Source organism: Aedes albopictus, chromosome 3, assembly GCF_035046485.1.
Source record: "Aedes albopictus strain Foshan chromosome 3, AalbF5, whole genome shotgun sequence".
NCBI lineage: Eukaryota > Metazoa > Arthropoda > Insecta > Diptera > Culicidae > Aedes > Aedes albopictus.
Window position 1 is genome coordinate 117221029 of NC_085138.1, and position 20890 is coordinate 117241918.

Consider the following 20890-nt stretch of genomic DNA (forward strand, 5'->3'; position numbering starts at 1 on the left):
TAGATGAAATGGCCTAAACTCGAGGGAGTTCTCGGATACTCTTAAACTATTAACCCTTAAACAATCCGTAAACGTCCCTCAACTCTAAATTCTGCTTTTCTTTCACGTAAACCAATTTTATCTGTAATCTTGAGTACTCCAACTGCTCTGAACACAGTCAAATTCCATTTAGGTAACGTCGCCTAAATGGAGGGACCTAAATAGATTTAACCCAAATGGAGGTTTCAGTGTGTTGCGAAAAATTTCTCATTTTTGTAAAATATATGATAAGATTTTTTGTGTTAAAAATTCAGACTGTGCCTTGAAATTGTTTGTTTGTAATTTCATCCCTAAGTTTCATCCCCTTATTTATGTCTGATTGTTTGGGATTCGTTCATTTTGGATGACACATATACCATTTCAGTATTATTTTTTTCAATAAAGTCAAAGTCATATTCTGTTTAGCAGTCTTTTCCAGACAAAAAAAAATGCATCTTTTCCCTTCCTAGACCATTGTGAACTCCCGCACTAGTCACCTAATGAAAATAAACTTTTTAAAATGGACCCTTGCTCATACCTACTGGAAAACCTCGTTCACCCCACTTGCCTGACTCCGAAAAGAAAAGCCATTCGTGCCAGCGCGCGGCGGGAAAGGGCCACCTGGCAAATATTTCATGCTGCAGTTTTCCGCCGACCGTCGTCTAGCAGGCTGACTGGCGAATTTTTGCCTGATCGCGTCGAATTCCGTTAAAAGTGCCCACCCAGAGGTCCGAACGAGATATGATCGCCCTTCTGTGGGTCATCCTGTCGATAACGGTAGCCGTTCTAGTCCAACGCCAGTGGCAGAAGAAAGTGAAGTTCGCGGGTGCTCTTCCTCGGGCGAAACCGTACTATCCGGTGGTCGGTAATCTTCCGTTGGCTTTGGGGAAAAGCCCCGACGAATTGTTCAGTTCTTTGTACGAGTGCTTCCGGCAGCATGATCGGTTGTTCACGCTGCAGTTCAGTACCATTGTGGCGGTATGTCTGTCTCATCCGGAATTGATTCAGCGCGTTCTGAACCACCCCGACTGCCAGGAGAAGCCCGACGTTTACAAAGTGGTGCGACTACCGAAAGGATTGCTTGCTGCTAGATGTGAGGAATTGTTGATTAGTGGGCGGCTTAATTTTTAAATATTTTTCTCGTGTGTTTTGAGGCGTGGCGGTAGATAGAAATCGGTAGAAATCGTCGTTTACTGAGGAACTGATTTAGATTAGTTTATAAAATTAAGCCGTACCCTGATGGACTCTCTCGAAAGAACACCGATTGTTCATGTATCGTATTCGTTCTAGACGACACCTGGAAAGTGCATCGCAAGACGTTGAACTCGACGTTCAACACGAAGATTCTGCAGAGTTTCCTGTCTATCTTCAACAATAGTTCTCGTAGACTGATTGGGCGGTTGGAGCAGTATGCCGATAGTGGCACAAGCTGCAACATGCTAGAGTACATCTCGGAGTGCACTCTGGAAATGATTTGCAGAACATCGTTGGGTGGGAAAGCACTCGAAAGAGATGGCCGGCAGGATTTCATCGAAAATTTGGAAGTGTGAGTACGAATGCGGATGAGAGGGAGATTTATGGGAGTTTAAGCGTTGCTTTATAAATTGCGTTGTTTAATTTACGGTTATCGACCACATTTCAATCCGGCGATTGGATCATCTTCAGAGCTCAATAATTATAATCGATACTCAAATCAACAAATTATACGATTCGAACAAATTTGAAAACGGTTGGATTTAACCTTTTCGGAACGACTTTTTTCTACACAAATTTCGAATTCTCAACGTTCTTTGTAGCAGAACATGTTGAATAAGACTAAAAAATCAAGAAAACTATTTTTATTGATTGAAAAGTATTTAACATATCGAGAACAGTCCAAATTGTCCCGAAATTAGATTATATGATCTACTAGATCTACAAACACTTGAAAGATGTTCTTTCGTACCAAAAACTACTGAATCAAAATTCAATCATCGCGCAACAATAATGACAATGTCGCAACATGCATTTGTTGCAACAGTCCACCCAATGAAACATAAGATTTGTCCAACTTGAACAGAATAGGAAAAAGATCGTGCACCACGAGTTTAGAGATTTTTAAGCCTCTCAAAGCGATTTTCTAGCGGTAACTTCGAATCGGTAAACACTGCAATGCTTCTAAAAATCTACCCCCAAATAGCTTCGGTTTTGGGTTAGAAATAATTGATTATTCATGAGTTAAAAAGTATGCAACACAAATTTCCGAGATCATGTCATTACCTGTTACCATTTGGTGATTTGATGTTGCATGAAGAAGAAGAAGAGCGATGATGTTTTGAAAAATCCCTATCCCTATAACACAGGGGAAGATTTTAAAATGCCTCTATAAAATCTAAAACAAAATTTAATTAACCCTTAAAAGCCCTAGACGAACCACTTTTTTTCAATCGGCTACTACTCAAAGACCATACAATCAAACAATTTGAAACCAATTTTAAATTGAATGCGGTTAGTTGATCTTTCAATATCTGGGTGTGGCATCCCCCCTGACCCCTCCCCCCTTTCTGGGTATTGAGAAATGCCTTGCCACGGGGGTATTTTTAGGCAATTTAATTTAATATCACACATATTATCATTCTGAAATTTGTATTGTAAAATGTATTTGGCCAAAAAATGATCGCTCTGTGCTATGGGCATGCCACCGCTACGGAACCAGTTCCGGACGTTCAGGTTTCCGGACATAATCTCCGGAAGAACCTGCTACATACTGTTTACTAAGGTTCGCATTCATAATCTTTTTTTGCGGCTTCAAATATTGAATTTAGAAGTATGATGTCTTAGAAAAGTTTGTTCTATATACTTAATTCTTTATTTTAAAATTTTCACCTAGATGATTAATCCACCTATAAGTGCGATAGTAATTCACTTTTCTCAAAAATAGAGATAGAGTATTGGTGTCTTCTACAAAGTTGCAGAAAAGGGTATTATTGGAAAGTTTGCCGAATAAACTATTACCTTATTTGCTCAACTTTAAGAGTTATGTGTTATTGTTTGTGGACGACCCCTTGTAAAAGGTTTTCGAATATAACTTTTTCTATGTTTTTTAGGATTTTTTGAGTGTTTTACAAAGTTGTTCTTTGTAATGGAATACACCTCCTTCTGCTTTTTCTTTGTACTGGATTAACGCTCCAAGTGGAACAGCGTCTACATCTCAACTTGGGGGTGAAATCCTAAAAAGCCATCCTGAAGTATGCTTGGAGAAATTCCTATGATTTTTGCAGAAATTATTGCTGGAATACCTCACTCAATTACAGTCACTACTTACTTACTACTTTCGGTCCTGGGCACCCACTAGATCCGGCTTATTTTTCTTATTTCTCATTCATCCTCTTCTATAATCATGAGAAACAGAGGAATAGAAGTGAGAGCAAGTTCCATCTCTTCCTTGATTCTCGTTCTCTTGTTTGTTCCTGAAGAACGAGTAAAAAGGAACATCTGGCCACGCTAGTGGTTACAACTGTGATTCTTTCAAAAAAATCTCGTTTTGATTCCATCGTTTGTTTCGATTATTTCGGAAATATTCCAGCTGGGAAGCAACTTCTGCTGGTAGGTACTCTTAGAAAAAAAATCTTAAGGAATCCATGAAGAAATCTATAAATGAATCGCAAGCATAATCTATAGAATACCTTGGAGAAATAGAAAAAGAAATCACTCACGGGGGCTTTTCCCTCTTTCTAAATTTTGGTTAAAAAATAAAAATTATTTAATTAACTTACCTTAGAGAAATCTCTGGAGGAGTCCTTGAAGGTATCACAAAAGGAATATGTATAAACATATTTTTAAAACTCCTTAGGAAAATTGCAAGAGGAATGTCTTCAGAAAAACCTGATGAGCTTCTCTAAGCGATTCCTGCGAGGATTGCTGAAGAAATAACTTCAAGGGTTGCTTCAGGAATTTCTCCGGGATACATTCAGATTTCGCTCTCAAAAATCCTACAAAAATGTCCGCTGGGATTCCTGCAGAAATTCTCATTGCGACATTTGAAGGACTTTCTCCATGGACTCTCCCAGAAATTCCTCCTGACCTTCTTTCAGAGGTTTTGACCAAGAATTCTTCCAGCAATTGCTCTTGAGATTCTTTCATAAATTTCTGCAAGGACTCACACAAGAATTGAGAGGGGTTAGAAGCAAACGGGTGAAAGTGACAAAAGTATACTTTCGAGTAAATGAGATTTGAGTAAATAAAGTTTTCCTTTATTTTTTCCTCCCATGCAAAATGTATAAGGTTTCAAAATGGACCCAATTTTCTCCGATTCATTGTAATTCATCGTAAAAATAATCTTGAAAAAGTTCCTAAAAGCTTAAAATTATAAGAATTTTTTATATGCTCAGCTCAAAATCGACAAAATGATCACTTACACCCCTTTGCACCTGGACTCCTCAATTCTTCTTGCATTTCCAATAGGAATTTCTTGCTGGGACTCCTCCAGTAATTCCTGCTGTAATTTATTCATGGATTTCTCCAGAAATAAGTAATTCATATTGGGAATCCTCTTGAGAATATATTATGAACTACTGCTGGAATTGCTCCAGGACTTCTATTGGGGTTTTTCTAGACATTTCAGGTAGGTACCCTCCTGATTTTTTCTTCTGGGATTCCAATGCAATATCTGCAGAGAATCCTCTAGTAATTCCTGCAGGACTTCAAAGAGCAATATTTATATTTATTGGAGATATTCCATGGAAATCTCAGCAAGAATTTCTTAAGAAATTCCAGAAGGTATTTTTGGAATCCCTGTTGTTAACTGGATGTATTGCAAGAGGAATTCCTAGAGGTATCCTTGGAGAAGAATTTCAAGCAGAAATTCCGGAGGGATCTTCAGAGGAATCCCAGCATTCATCCCTACAAAAAATGCTGGAGAAATATTTTGAGAAATCATAGAAATCCTCCAGGAATGCCTGATGAGATTGTGCTAGAAGTTTCTGCCGGGATTCTTCCCTCGGCTAGGAATGTCCCTTTAAGAAACATTCTACAGTTTATTCAAATCCTCCCGGAATATTTCTATGAATTCTTGCTGTGATTCCTTCAGGAACTCCTACCAGGATTTCCCCAAGCATTTCTGCTGGGATTTCACAAGCATTTCCAGATGGTATTTTTGCTGTAATAGCTTTTAAGAATCATCCAGGAATTGCTGAATAATTTCTGTAATTAATGGCTTGAGGAATCCCTGCAAGATTCCCAAGAGGTTTCCCACCACGAATTCCTCGAGAAATCTGAATCAATTTCAACTTAATTTCTAAAAGGAATCTGAAGGAGACTTCGAATAAGAAAACGAAGAGAAATTCCTAAAACAATCCCTAGAAACATGTTACAGAAGAGAAGTTACAGTAGTAGTTAGTGGACGAATCCAATCAATAATAATTCAAGAAATCCCAACAAGAATGTTTAGAGGTAATCCCAGAAGAATTCTTTGATAAATTCCAAGAGGTATTACTAGAAGAACAACTTGAGGAATTCGTGGTTTTAACCAAGCAGGCATTTTGGGGTAGTTTGAAGTGAAATTTGTAGAGGAATGTTATGAAAAAAAAAAACCTATAAAAATCACAAAAAAAGCTTTTGTAGAAATTCCTGTGGACTGGGCATTCTAGAGTTTTTTTTCGTAAATGAGGTCCTGAAGGAATTCTTGGAGAAATGCTTAGAAAAATGCAAAGAGAAACTTTTGGAGGAATCCAAGAAAAAGTATTTTGAGAAATCCTCTTGAAACCCCTCCACAAATTAATAATGGAATTTCTCTCGAAATTTCTGCTGAGATTGCCCCAGAGGTTTCTCCAAAGATTCCTTTACATTTGCTGCATGTGATTCTTCCAAGGGTTCCTATAGGAATTCCATTTGTGATTGCTCCAGAGATTTTTCAAGGATACCTTAGGAATTTCCCTAGCAACATCACCTGAAATTCTTGCTAGGACTCCTTCAGATATTTCTACTATTCTTTTTAGGAATTCTTGCTGGAATTTCTCAAACAATATCAGCTGAGATTTCTACAGTAATTGTTCTTAGTAGTCCACCAAGAATTCTTGGTACATTACCAGCAGGAATCGGTTGAGGAATTCCAACAAGACTTCCTGGTGGATTCTTATGGAAATTATTGAATTAATGCCAAAAAAAGTTTCTGAAGAAATTTCAAGCAAGTGGAGTACGTAGGAATCTAAGCTGTAATTGCATGAGAGTTTACAGTAATAATTTTTAGAGGAGTATTATAATCATTAAAAAAAAAAAAAAGAATTTCACCAAAAACTCCATAGTGTTTTTGAAATTTTTGGAAAGTTGAGATACAGGCGCTGTACCACTTGGAGCGTTAATCCAGTACGAAGAAAAAAGCAGAATAAGGTGTATTCCATCACAAAGAACAACTTTGTAGAACACTCGAAAAATCCTAAAAATCCATAGAAAAAGTTATATCCGAAAACCTATTACAAGGGGTCGTCCACAAACAATGACACATAACTCTTAAAGTTGAGCAAATAAGGTAATAGTTTATTCGGCAAACTTTCCAATAATACCCTTTTCTGCAACTTTGTAGAAGACACCAATACTCTATCTCTATTTTTGAGAAAAGTGAATTACTATCGCACTTATAGGTGGATTAATCATCTAGGTGAAAATTTTAAAATAAAGAATTAAGTATATAGAACAAACTTTTCTAAGACATCATACTTCTAAATTCAATATTTGAAGCCGCAAAAAAAGATTATGAATGCGAACCTTAGTAAACAGTATGTAGCAGGTTCTTCCGGAGATTATGTCCGGAAACCTGAACGTCCGGAACTGGTTCCGTAGCGGTGGCATGCCCATAGCACAGAGCGATCATTTTTTGGCCAAATACATTTTACAATACAAATTTCAGAATGATAATATGTGTGATATTCAATTAAATTGCCTAAAAATACCCCCGTGGCAAGGCATTTCTCAATACCCAGAAAGGGGGGAGGGGTCAGGGGGGATGCCACACCCAGATATTGGAAGATCAACTAACCGCATTCAATTTAAAATTGGTTTCAAATTGTTTGATTGTATGGTCTTTGAGTAGTACCCGATTGAAAAAAAGTGGTTCGTCTAGGGCTTTTGAGGGTTAATTAAATTTTGTTTTAGATTTTATAGAGGCATTTTAAAATCTTCCCCTGTGTTATAGGGATAGGGATTTTTCAAAACATCATCGCTCTTCTTCTTCTTCATGCAACATCAAATCACCATTTGGGATAAAGACAAGGGGAAGGCATCCTATTTTTTCTCTATGGAATTTAACAGGTTGGATTGTGCCTCCTTACGTGGAGCATAAATTTATACTTCAGTCGAAATGTTCACCAACACAATCGTGAAAGCGGAGTGTTTACCTTTTTACAGGGAGTGAAATTATCGATCACGATCGCGATCATAGAAAACTCGCTCACACGCATTATCGGCGAAAAAAGACGTGCGATAAATTCAGACCCGGATTTCTCCCGAGAATGTGTTCTCGCTCGTCCCGCAGCGCCGAAAATGGAATATCACCAGCAATGAAAAGCCGACTGGTTTACTCTCTGCTCTTTGTCCGTCTTTCCGTTTCGCCGTCGCAACCAAAAGTAGCTTTTATGCATCAAATTTCTTCCACCTCTCGAGCAGCTTGTGTAGCCGCGTGGTTATGGTGCGTGCTAGGAAACATTTTTGTGGAGGGTCTTGGTTCGAATCCCGTTGGCGGCACAATTTTTGTTATTTGCCTCCTGACAATTATCGCGATAACCGGCAAGGCGATAAAGTTGGATAGCGAAAATGGCAAGAGCGATTTTCAGTTTTCGGCTATCTTCGGTCGTGGACAACGGCAGCGACCGATAAACATTTCTCGCTGAAAAAAGAATCGTTGAACTGTTTGGTTGCTCGGAAAAGGCCCATTTTCGTCTCAATTTGCTGATAATTTCATTCCCTGCCTTTTTACGAGGGATATCGGGTCAAAACGCTTATTTCAGATTAGATATCATGAATGTGTTGAGCATGAAAAAGCGGAATAAATTAATAATTTTGAACTTGAGAGTGTCGGTATTTAAATCAAGTTCCTATTGAGCACTAATTCTTTGTAAAAAGACACGCAACACTTCTTTTTGAAAACTTTCTTTGCCAAGGTACGTTTTTCTTCATTTGCTTCCGCTGCTGTACTGAGTAAATGATAGTATTGGTGTGCTCTGGTTGCGCACGATAAGTGTTTCTCTTGTTTAACCTGGATTGGAACTGGATTGGCGGAAAATGTGTAAACAAACAAACGTCAAACAAACTTTAGTACAAGCAAAACTAAAGTCGGGTTGCGGTTGAAAATGTGATATCATCCAGATCAAACCCTGGTTGGAACTGGATCAAAAAGAAAAACGGCATAAGTCAAAATACTAACTTTTGCTACTGCATCAACGTATTACAGATATCCATTATCCAAGGACCTTCAAAAAGGACATAAATTTGGACCATTCAATCTATCATGAATATGTACTAAAATATACCCAAGTCAGTGATTTAGCCTGCCTCGCTTCAACTTAGTGTTCCTTGAGCACTCCCACAGTTATTAATGGAAGGGCTTTCTTTGCCTGCCATTGCATGAATTTGTATATTGTGAGGCAAGTACAATACACTATGGGAGTCGAGAAAATTTTCCCGACTGGAACGGGAATCGAACCTGCCGTCTCTAGATTGGAAATCCATAGTCTTAACCACTAGGCTAACTGGAGACTCCCATGATGACAATGTCGTAGCATGTATTTGTTGTTATATCCACCCAATGCGATATAAGTTTGTCTCAACTTGAAAATAATAGGATAAACATCGTACACCACGAGTTTAGAGATTTTTAAGCCTTGTATTGCGATTTTCGAACGGTATCTTCGAGTCAGTAAACACTGCAACTCTGGTGAAGATCTATCATTAAACAGTTTCGACTTTGGATGAGTAATAATTGATTATTCACGAGTTGAAAAGTACGCAACAAATTCAGCTTCCATTTTGTCTGCAACAAAAAATGTCGAGCTCATGTCCTTATCTGTTACCAGTTGGGATAAAGAGTAATCGCCGCGCCTTCTTTGTTGCTAGTTTTGTGCCACTTTTGTCTGACAATTCTCTTCATTGACCCAAGTAGATCCTCAAAATCAAAATACACATAACCTTTATTTACTTTATCAATGCCTTAGAAGTATAAAATGCTCGACTAGAGAATTGTAACAAAAATATAACATAGTCCTAACAAACCATGCTATTTATAACTCATTGTGATATTATCATGTTGAACATCCTTGATGTTTTCAAAATAATGTAACTCAATTACATCACGTTATGTTATAAGGCTAACTCATTGCATTATAATTTAGTTTTGAGTCTTCGACATTTGGAAGCAATATTACAAAATTATATCAAATTTTGATACAAAACAGCAATATGGAGGCTGTTATTATCACATTTTGTTATAATTTTGATCTGATTATAACAAAATAGGTTAAATCTTGATTAGACCAGTGTACTTTTTGTTACAATTTTAGTTATTTTAACATCATCCTTCATCTAGTTTATAACAAAATAAGTTATAGATAAATATTATAACATCATAACACAATATGATATAAACTTGAAATAATTTTCTAGTCGGAGTGTACACAGTGTAAGTGCAGCTGCCAATTGTAATTGCTCACGAGTGCCCTAATGGACAAAAGACCTGTAAATTATATGACGAAGCCATACCCCAAATTTTCAAGAGCACAATTTTGAAGAACCAAACGACGGGTTGCGCTGAAAAGTTGATCGATTGGTCACAATCAGTGGGTAACCAAATGATCAAATATTCAGCACAAACTGATATTTGATACTTCAGATTTGTGCTCTTGAAAATTCGATGTGTGTCTTCGTCATATCTTAACCCTAAGTGATTTAATAATAATAAAAACTCATCTAAGAGAGTCTCAGAAAGATCTTCTTGGAGGAATCTTAGAAGAATTCCTTGGAGAAATTTCAGTAGGATTACATCGCCGGATGCATCGCTGACTTAATTTCTAGAGAATTTTCAGAAGGAATTGAGGAACCTCGGATATCTTGGAGGAATCCAGAAGGTGCCCCGAAGAAGTTCCTGGAGAGGAATTCCTGAAAAAAAAAAATCTTGAAAGTAATTGGATAAAATTTCAACTGGATATCATCTTGGCACATTGATTCTGTTGGCTAGGCACTTAGGCAGTCTTATGCAAACATTACGCGAACAACAATTTTTCCGCTCCAAGCCTGGACCAAAACGTCGCAGCGAGAAAAAATGTAGTTTTCCTAGTGTTTGCATAATAAATATTGCCGAGAAAATATAAACAATGTTCCTAGAAATCTTGAAAGAACTTCCGAAGGAATTCTTGAAGAAACCTCGGTTGCAATTCCTGCAGGAAATCCAGAAAGAAAACCTGGTGTAATGACAGAAAGAAAATTCTGGAGGAACGCCAGAAAGTTTTGTGGGAAGAACCGATGAAGGTCCTCCTGGAGAAATGCTATAAAGACATCCTGGAGGCATCCGGGAGAAATTTAAAACCGTAATCCCGAAATGATTTCCTATAATAAAAAAAAACTTCTGGTAGAGTCCCAGATGGAATAATCACAGAAGAAAATACTGGACGAATCTGAGAAAGAATTCCTAGAGAAATCTCAGAATGAGCTCCGGGAGGAACCGGTGAAGTAACTCCTGGAGGAATCCTAGAAGCAGGCTTGACAGAAACTCCCTCGCGAGAAAATGAGGAAGCGATTTTGGCGATTTTCTGAGGAGTGAAAATAAAACTCAGAAATCACAACGCACATCCTCAACAGCACCGAGCGCGAGCTGGCCGCACAGCGAGGAGTTTGTCCAACACTCATAATTGCTTGTTGTGTTTCTCACGTCCACTCACACTCAAAAAGCTCTCGCGAGTTCCACTCCGATACAAAGAAAGACTCTCGAGGCGAAAATCTCACTCAAAAACCCGAAATAATCATCGGTTTTTTTTTTCGTTCCCCTCTTCCTCGCTCAGTTTTCATTGCCTCTCTGTTTGGGGTTCGTTCGCTCCCTCGCGACGAGGCAAAAGCACACTCAGCCAAGTAAACTACCGAACTTCATCAAAATGCCTTATGAAATTTAGCCATAACTGTAAAGTATGGATGCCATAAGAATACCTTATGAACATTGAACATGCTTATTATGACCTAATTACATAAGATAAACTTATGGAAAGAGCAGAAAAATCACAAAATGATGCAGACTGGAATCGATCCATGAACGTCGAGATCACTGAGCTCGTGCCCAACCCACGCGGCTATCGACGCTTGAGAATATCGTGTTGCTTAATGTGTATAAAAGCCAAAATGTGAGTCAATTATGTGTCATAGACCGACCTTATGAAAATCGTTCTAGCCGTTATGAATTGTTTAAAGGCCATTTCATAAGTTAGACCTTATGATAATCTTAGGTTTATTTGCCTGAGTGCAAAACACCGCTCTAGAGCATGTTGCCAAACTTTTTTGATTTCGAGGAGGATTATCAAGCCTGCCTAGAAAGAACTAATCTCAGAAAGGAGTTCCTCCTGACGAAACCCGAAAAAAATCTCCTGAAGGAATCCCAAAAAAAAGCTTTATAGATTTACCCAGAAGGAATCTTAAAAAAATCACAACAGGAGCTTTTTGAGGAAACACAAAAAGGTCTGTTGAAGAAATCTCAGAAGGAACTGATGGCATACCACGTTTTAGAAGAAACCCGAGCAGAAGGGCATACCTTACAAATACCATGCGAAGAGCAACATGTGCTCTAATACCTAAAATTGTCATTGCTGCGTTATTCTACGAAATGTTATGAGAACATAACAATAACAGTTGGAGGTATTTGAGCAGAGTTTGGTATTGATTTAGTATTTGTTGGTTGAGCAGTAAAAATAACCGAAGATCAAAATTTGTTATTTCGTCATGAAATCATCGAACAAATGAAACATTTAATAACAAGAAATGTTATTTGTTTGTAATTCAATAACTTTGGGATAACAAATACAGCACTTGAAATTTTAGGCATGCATTCATTATTGAAATAACAAGACTTGTTATTCTCTAGGTGTTATTTATACAAAATTTTGGAATTCGTTTTTGTTATTTTGCCTCTTATTACCACCTAATGAAGGGCATATCAAGGTATGGTAGTATTTGAGATAAATACCTTGATATGTTATTCTCTTGTTATTTTCTTCTGCTCGGGAACTACTGGAAGAATTTTAAAAGAAAATCTGGAAGCAATTCCCAAAAAATACTAAAGAAACCCTCAGAATCTCAGAAGAATCCTTAAAAGGAGGAATTTCAGGAGGAACTCTTTGAGGAATCCCTAACGGAACTACTTGAGAATTACCAGAAGAAACATCTAGAGGAATCGAAGTTGGATTAAAAGGAGTAATCTTACTATTGGAACAGTAGGGTTTACATAAGACATAAGAAAATCTTGGGGACATCCTTCTTCGATTTCTCCAGAAGCTCATTTGCAAATTCTGCAGGTTCGTCTTGAATCGCTCCGGATGTTGATTCTGAAATTCTCTCAGATATTCTACAGCAATTTTTTGGTCAAAATAATTTTTCATTCAAATGTTTATAGCTTTTTTATACGTCAATCAAAAACGCTGAAATTTTGACCAACCATAAACCATATATTGAAGCTCCATTGGTGAAATTTTGAGCGAGTTCGAATTTTCTGAAAGTTATAGAACTTTTAGTAAAAACTTATAAGATTTTTGAACACATTTTCAAAACATTATATCTCAATATATACTTGATGGAACTTTTCCAATCTTTTACCTAAGGCTTTCATATGCAGTTCGTTTGAGGTTTAATATTCACTACAAAAAATATGAAAAATCTGTATATGTTCAGAGAATTATTTGGAAATTTATCATATTTTAATCAATAAAAATGTCAAGTGTTTTCAACTTTTTTAAACGCTCTTAATGTAATATTTTTATAAAGGACCTACTAAACTACATATGAAGAGTAGGTCCTATGCATTTTTCGTTCAGTAATACACTTTTATTGGTGGAAAACGTTTGGCAGATTATATGTGCAAAATATGGTATTTTTTAAATATCGTCAACTACATAAGCAAATTTTTCATATTTTTTGTATTGAATGTAAAACCTCAAACGTTGCTGCATGTGAAAGAGCCTTAGGTTAAAGCTGTAATACAAAAAAAAAAATGAAAAAAAATCATCGAGTACATATTGAGATAAAATGTTTTAAAAATGTGTTCAAAAATCTTATAAGTTTTACTAAAACTTCTATAACTTTCAAAAAACCTATTCGATCTCGCTCAAAATTTCACCAATGGAGCATTGATGTATGATTCATGATTCGTCAAAATTTCAGCGTTTTTGATTGACGTATAAAAAAGTTATAATTATTTGAATGAAAAATTACTTTGACAAAAAATTTGCTGTACGGACAATTGTTTGATACACTGTAGATTGATAAACTATCTTGAGAAATTTCTCCAACAATTTCTTAAATAATTTATACAGATTTTATTTGTTGTAAGAAATTCTTTCAAGAGTATCTCCTGGGTTTTCACAAATAGTCGGAAAATGAAGAAATCCTCCAAAGGAGTTTCTGGAGGAGCCTCGGATAAAAACTGGCAGAATTCCAGAGGAAATTTCCAACTCTAATAAAGACACACCAGTGCTACAATGAGGCGGGGACATTTTCATGTGAGTTTCTCCTTCGGTACCTTCACATATTCCTTAACAGCTAGTCCAGAATTTGTCCCCAAATTTGTACCAGAAATGTGTCGTAGAATTCAATTTGAGAAGCCTTCCCAGATATTGAGGTATTTTTTCTAGAGTTCCTCTAGTAATTATTTCCGATGTTCCTGGGATCATCCTAGTGTTTCTCCAGGCATTTTCACTGGAGACAGGGGGTCTTTCTGCAAATACCTCCGGATGATTTTCGTAGTTCGTTTGAAGTTCCTTTCTCGTTCCACATGGCACATGGCTGGTTATAAAATCACCAGAAAACCTTAATTGCAAGCACAAAAACCGGAAGTTGCCTAATTTCACTGAGAAATAAAAATATTTTTCGTGTGTTTGGCGGCCTAGCTTCAAGAAAGAACATTCAACCATGATACCATTCACCCATAGTAATGGTGAAGTCCCATTCAGGAATGATTTTATGAGTTGGGCCATTTTACCCCATCTTGGCATTTTGGGCTTCGTTCCCCTAAGCAATAATTGCTTTGGTTTTGAATAGGATAAATTTGGGTGCGTAAGATTATGTACTAATAGCACTGCGACCCAAGTTACCAAATAATTAATAATTTTAAGGTTATTGATATATCATTACTCCACAGTGCCCTGACAGCCCTTGGCAAACGAATTCTGAGCTTCCCACTGCACAACGATTTCATCTACCAGTTCACCACGCTGTATCGCGATGAAATGAAAGCCATCAGCACGTGTCATCAGTTTACGGATAAGGTATAGAAAAAAAGTTTGGGTTCTCCGAACATTTTAAGCAATTTGCATCCATAATGAGTTGGTCTTTTCTTGGTCGGTGTATTTCGTTTTTTTTTTCCTTTTTGCTGTGGGAAGATTATCGCCGAAAAGCATGTCGAAATCAAGTCCCTTTTTGATGAAAGGGAAACGTTGGAGGATGGGGAAACGATTCGGGAGAACGACGAGGCGGGGAGCTTTAAAAGACCGCAAATTTTCATAGATCAACTGATGAAGATGCCCTTGATGATGAAGGATGCTTACAGCTTCAGCGACCAGGAGATCTCCGACCACGTCTACACGATGATTGTTGCGGTTTGTTGTTGCGGGGTACTTTTTATGCTGAATTATATCGTTTATGTTTTGAGTTTTGTTCTAGGGGAATGAAACATCAGCCACTCAATTGGCGCACACCTGTTTGCTGCTTGCAATGAATCCCGAATCCCAAGAGAAGGCTTATCAGGAGGTGAAGGAGGTCGTGACTTCTCCGGATATGTTCTTCGACATGGATACTTTGAAACAACTGGTCTACGTGGAAGCGGTACTGAAGGAAGCGATGAGGATGATTCCGGTAGCTCCACTGATTGCACGGGAAAACATTCGAGATATTGTACTGGACGGACATCTAATTCCAAAAGGAACTGTGCTTCTAATGAATATATACGCGTTACACCGTCGAAGTGACGTTTGGGGATCGGACCTCGAGCGGTTCAATCCTGATCGGTTTATTGGAGAGGAAGCGAAACGAAGGCATCCTTATGCACATCTCCCCTTCAGTGGAGGACCACGTGGCTGCATTGGCTTTCGGTATGCTATGATGAGCTTGAAGATTTTGTTGGCGTTGATTTTGAAAAATTTCAAACTAAGCACCGATTTGAAGTACAACGATATTAAGTATCATTACCAAATTTCTTTAAATTTGGCAATTCCACATACTGTTAGCTTAGAGCGTAGAGAGTAAAAGATAAGAAAAAGAAGTTATCAAATAAAATTTGAATATATTTATGTAGCGAATGATGAGGTTCCTTTTCATCGATATCACATCCTTTATCATGAATCAGACATTTTCCTTAAGTTGTTCTCCGTTACGCATTGGACCAAACTGTACGCCCTTTGGCATGGAGTACCATCTAAAATAAGCTGCGCCATTTGTAAATGCTCTCCAAAATATCGTATTCACACTTACCCATTTCCTCTACACACTTATCTATGGTTTGCAAATTTTCAACCCAACCAATCTCAACGGCCATTTCACCTATTACGTTTTCCATCTCATCGTACACCCCGCTCTTGTGCAGGAAACAACGGAGAAAACACTGTAACTCACAAAACGCCCGTTAAGATATGAGTTACTCAATTTGCTCTAATAAAACCTTACCAAAGGTGTCAGATCCGACTCCTCGGGAAAACGGCCGGTTTTGTTCAGGGTCTCCAAATACTCCATCGTCGTTACGAACGAATCGTTGCATTCCGCGTAGATGGACTCGATACTGTAACCTGGCGTTGTTGATTCTTCGGATGAGCGGCTATCCGGTACATCATCGTCATCTTCGTCGCAGGCTATGGTGCACCGGGATGATGCTGTAACGATGATCATGCATATCAGCAGATAGAGTAGATAGGGAGTGCATTGCATTGTACACGTAGAACGACTGTGACTGACATTATCTGGTGCATGCTTTAAAAAGCAACAAATTAGCTACATTGCATCAATTATCGTAATTTGTGGACATTTAAGAAAATAGGAGTCATAGGGTCTTGTACCATTTGGGCAGGTGTACCTATTGGCAGACAATTAAACGTTCCATAATAAATACTAAATTTCCCATATATAATTCGAAAAGTCCCAGTGAAGAAACAGGGGTGTAAGCAGTAATAAATAACAAAAGTTCCATAAACAAATAGAAAAGTGCATAAATAAATCAAAAGTTTCCATAAATAATTGATTTTTGAGCAATTGAAAACGTCAAAAATGCAATGAATAAATCAATTGTTGCAATAAAAAAAGCCAATTTTCCCACCAAATAACTTCGAATTTTCCATAAATAAATCCGATTTTTCCATAATAAATTAGAAAATTCACAATAAAAAAATATCGAAAAAGCAATAAAAAATTCAAAAAATGCAATAAAAAATGGCGAAATTACCCATGAAAAACAAATGCAGAAAAGTATGAGACAGTGAAATGCTGAATCGCACTTATATGATTGAATCCACTGAAAAGCTTGCGTAACTATGATTGCAATTTACCAAGCAATTGCTTGCTGTCCGAACTCGCTATCGCTCGTCGGACCTAAAAAAAGGGATAACATCTATGTTTGCATTATACCGGGCAAATTCTTGAATCTGTGGTTTGCCTAGAACCGAATCGATGCAGTTGCGGTGCATCGGATATCGGAAACTTCGGCGGCCTTCTGCCGCCTCAGTTCCTCAATCCTCTATGCGGCTTCGCCGCATGGTCTATGTAATTTTTGACTCAAAATGCATTTACGTTTATTGCTCGTTTTTTTGACATTTATTGATAATTTATTTTTTTGTTATTGCACTTTTTGAATTATTTATTGCTTTTTAGATATTTTTTATTGTGAATTTCCCAATTTATTATGGAAAAATCGGATTTATTTATGGAAAATTCGAAGTTTTTTGGTTGAAAAATTGGCTTTTTTTATTGCAACAGTTGAATTATTCATTGCATTTTTGATGTTTTTAATTGCTCAAAAATCAATTATTTATGGAAACTTTTGATTTATTCATGCACTTTTCTATTTGTTTATGGAACTTTTGTTATTTATTACTGCTTACACCCCTGTTTCTTCACTGGGACTTTTGGAATTATTTATGACGAATGATCACTTTCTTATGAGTCGTTTATATTTTAGCCGTACCTATTTTGGGCACTTGCCGGTATAACTAAGTCAATTTTAAACCGATTGATTTGAGTTTTTATATTGAGTAAGATACTGTACGTGTACACCTGTCCACATGGTACAGGACCCTATGTCCGATTAAATAGTACTCTACAATTTAAAATTTTGTGATACTGATTGGATTTCGAGGGTGGATGGCACTATGGCATAAACGATTTTTCATTTTTTCTCTTACCCGTTCTAGTACCCGTTCTTCTTGATTCTCTTTCCTATGATCGAAAATAGCAAAATGAAAGACTGGAGTATCTCTCAAATTTTCATATTTGTGGTAACTATTTAGACCATATATTCAACATCCTGTAGCCTGTTCTATTTTTTTTTAAGTTTTGAAGCTTGGCTTACAACCTACAATCACAAAATAATGTTATTGAAGGGTTTTTCGAGCATTTTTATTCCATCGGTCAAACTTCTTGTTTTTCTAACGGCTGTTCGAGTCCGTATGAAGTTGATCATCAATATTAACTTCTTTTCTCGATCAGCCTAGATAGCTGTGTAGTGTCGGTAGCGATTGTCTCTACTGGCTAAGAATAACACTACGGACCGCCTGTTCCACTGGTAAGAATCCACCAACAGGTGACCCCTAATTCATGGTGTGATGCGGCTTTATGCTTACCGTGCCTAGGAATGAATGGCTAGGGGGGTCTAATAAAAACCTAACCGCAAACGGAGCCTGTGGAGTACCAGGGCGCCCTCCACAGTATGTAGCCCTTACTGCGCTAACCAGCAATGGTGCAGTGGACTTGTGTTTCTCCGAGACAATCAGCTGTCCTTCTTTAGTCTCATTTGAGGTTAAATAAGGGCGGGATTATGAAGATGTTGTTAATTAGTTTAAATTTTCACCTATATGGTTTCGCATTTTGCGATTTCCACAGTGCATTCTGTGTATCCTCGCCTTTGGCGTTTTCCAATCGATACCGATTTGGTTTTATTGTTGCTGTTCTTTGTTGCGCTGTTGTTGCGAAGAGTTTAATCTTACCTAGTTTGGGTAGTAGCTGCGGTTAGGATAGCTCAGATCAATCTTCAGCATAAAAGAACAACAACGATCAATCTTTGGGCTGCAAAACGGTGAGTCGATAAGGAGAGCGTCCAATATAGCTCTGGTCCTCACAATTTCCTACCTCATGCTTCCACGGGTCAAGCGATGACAAAGACCGCCAGCTAAGAGTTGTGTGCTTAGCTGGTAGTGCAGCCTGGGCACTGTTGTCCTTCTGACTTCAGCTAGATTGAGGAGGTACGATCCGAGTGTCTGTTCACCAAGGAGGTGCGGCTCAAACAGCGTCTGTTCTGGCATCCAGCGGCTGAGTAAGAAACGCTGCACCACGCCCAGCTAGATCCAAGGTGGTAGCCCCATCAGCGTGGTCGTCCCAGTGTTGGTTGGGACGTTAAACAGAACTGGCACGATGGCCCTCCGGCGAGACAGGAGTGTTGGCGTAGGCCCAATTAGCCACCCGTAAAAATCCCCATTGCGAATAACATAGGAGAAAATACGACTCGATACAATCGGCAAAGACCCACGTGACGAAATAAGGACTACGATTGGAAACTTGGAACATGGAATTGCAAGTCACTAGGTTTCGCAGGATGTGACAGGATAATCTACGACGAACTACATCCCCGCAACTTCGACATCGTTGCGTTGCAGGAACTTTGTTGGACTGGACAGAAAGTGTGGAAAAGCGGGCATCGAGCGGCTACCTTCTACCAAAGCTGTGGCACCACCAATGAACTGGGAATCGGATCACTACTTAGTCGCTGTATGCATGCGCTCAAAACTTTCGACAGTTATCACCACGCGTCGAAGTCGAACGCCGCGGCTCAACATCGAGCAACTTCGTAACGTAGAAGTGGCTCAAGACTACGCGCAGCAGTTAGCAGTGGCCCTACCAACGGAAGAGCAGCTTGGCGCAGCTACACTTGAAGATGGCTGGAGGGACATCCGATCCGCCATAGGTAGTACCTCGGCTACAGCACTAGGCTTCGCGACTCCGAATCACAGAAACGACTGGTACGACGGCGAATGTGAACAGTTGAAAAACGAGAAGAATGCAGCATGGGCGAGAATGCTGCAACACCGTACGAGAGCGAATGAGGCACGTTACAAACAGGCGCGGAACAGGCAGAACTCAGTCTTCCGGATGAAGAAGCGCCAGCAGGAAGAACGAGATCGCGAAGCGATGGAAGAACTGTACCGCGCTAAGGACACACGAAAGTTCTACGAGAAGCTGAACCGCTCGCTCAGAGGCTTTGTGCCACAAGCCGACATGTGCCGAGATAATCACGGGAATATTCTCACGAGCGAGCGTGAGGTGGTCGAGAGGTGGCGACAGCATTACGATGAGCACCTCAATGGCGACGTTGCAAGTACCGAAGGTGGCGTGGTAACAGATCTAGGAGTATGTGCACAGGACGAAAGACTTCCGACCCCTGACCTTCAAGAGATTGAGGAGGAGGTTGGCCGGTTGAAAAACAACAAGGCCGCTGGAGCAGATCAACTACCAAGCGAGCTTCTAAAATACGGTGGAAAAGCACTAGTGAGAGCACTACACTGGGTCATTACCAAGATTTGGGAGGAGGAAGTATTACCGGAGGAATGGATGGAAGGTATCGTGTGTCCCATCTACAAAAAGGGCGACAAGTTGGATTGCGAGAACTACCGCGCGATCACACTACTGAGCGCTGCCTACAAGATACTCTCTCAAATTTTATGCCGCCGTCTATCACCGATTGCAAGAGAGTTTGTGGGGCAATATCAGGCTGGATTTATGGGTGAACGCGCTACAACGGACCAGATGTTCGCCATCCGCCAGGTGTTGCAGAAATGCCGCGAATACAACGTGCCCACACATCACTTGTTCATCGATTTCAAATCGGCGTATGATACAATCGATCGAGAACAGCTATGGCAGATTATGCACGAATACGGATTCCCGGATAAACTGATACGATTGATCAAGGCAACGATGGATCGAGTGATGTGCGTAGTTCAAGTATCAGGGACACTCTCGAGTCCCTTCGAATCTTGCAGAGGGTTACGGCAAGGTGATGGTCTTTCGTGCTTGCTGTTCAACATTGCTTTGGAGGATGTAATAAGAAGAGCGGGGATAAACACGAGTGGGACGATTTTCACGAAGTCCGTTCAGCTGCTTGGTTTCGCCGATGATATTGATATTATTGCTCGTAAATTTGAGACAATGGCGGAAACGTACATCCGACTAAAGAGTGAAGCCAGGCGAATCGGATTAGTCACTAATGTGTCGAAGACAAAGTACATGATGGCAAAGGGCTCCAGGGAGGAATCACCGCGCCCGCCACCCCGAATTCATATCGACGGTGATGAAATCGAGGCGGTTGAAGAATTCGTGTACTTGGGCTCACTGGTGACCGTCGACAACGACACCAGCAGAGAAATTCAGAGGCGCATTGTGGCAGGAAATCGTGCTTACTTTG

At 39.0% G+C, this 20890-nt stretch overlaps 2 protein-coding genes across 2 annotated transcripts; one reads left to right on the plus strand and one right to left on the minus strand.

Annotated features, from left to right (window-relative positions):
* The first annotated feature begins 561 nt into the window (after positions 1–561).
* Positions 562–15477, plus strand: LOC109399296 (cytochrome P450 4C1-like). Its single transcript, XM_062859217.1, has 5 exons — positions 562–1111; positions 1309–1564; positions 14375–14501; positions 14616–14831; positions 14896–15477. The coding sequence occupies exons 1-5, from the start codon at positions 760–762 to the stop codon at positions 15475–15477; spliced, it is 1533 nt and encodes a 510-aa protein (XP_062715201.1). The 5' UTR covers positions 562–759.
* Positions 15478–15490: 13 nt separating this feature from the next.
* LOC109399298 (uncharacterized) lies at positions 15491–16173 on the minus strand. Its single transcript, XM_019671733.3, has 3 exons — positions 15895–16173; positions 15703–15832; positions 15491–15646 (listed from the first exon to the last, which is right to left on the minus strand). The coding sequence occupies exons 1-3, from the start codon at positions 16150–16152 to the stop codon at positions 15567–15569; spliced, it is 468 nt and encodes a 155-aa protein (XP_019527278.3). The 5' UTR covers positions 16153–16173; the 3' UTR covers positions 15491–15566.
* Positions 16174–20890: the final 4717 nt, after the last annotated feature.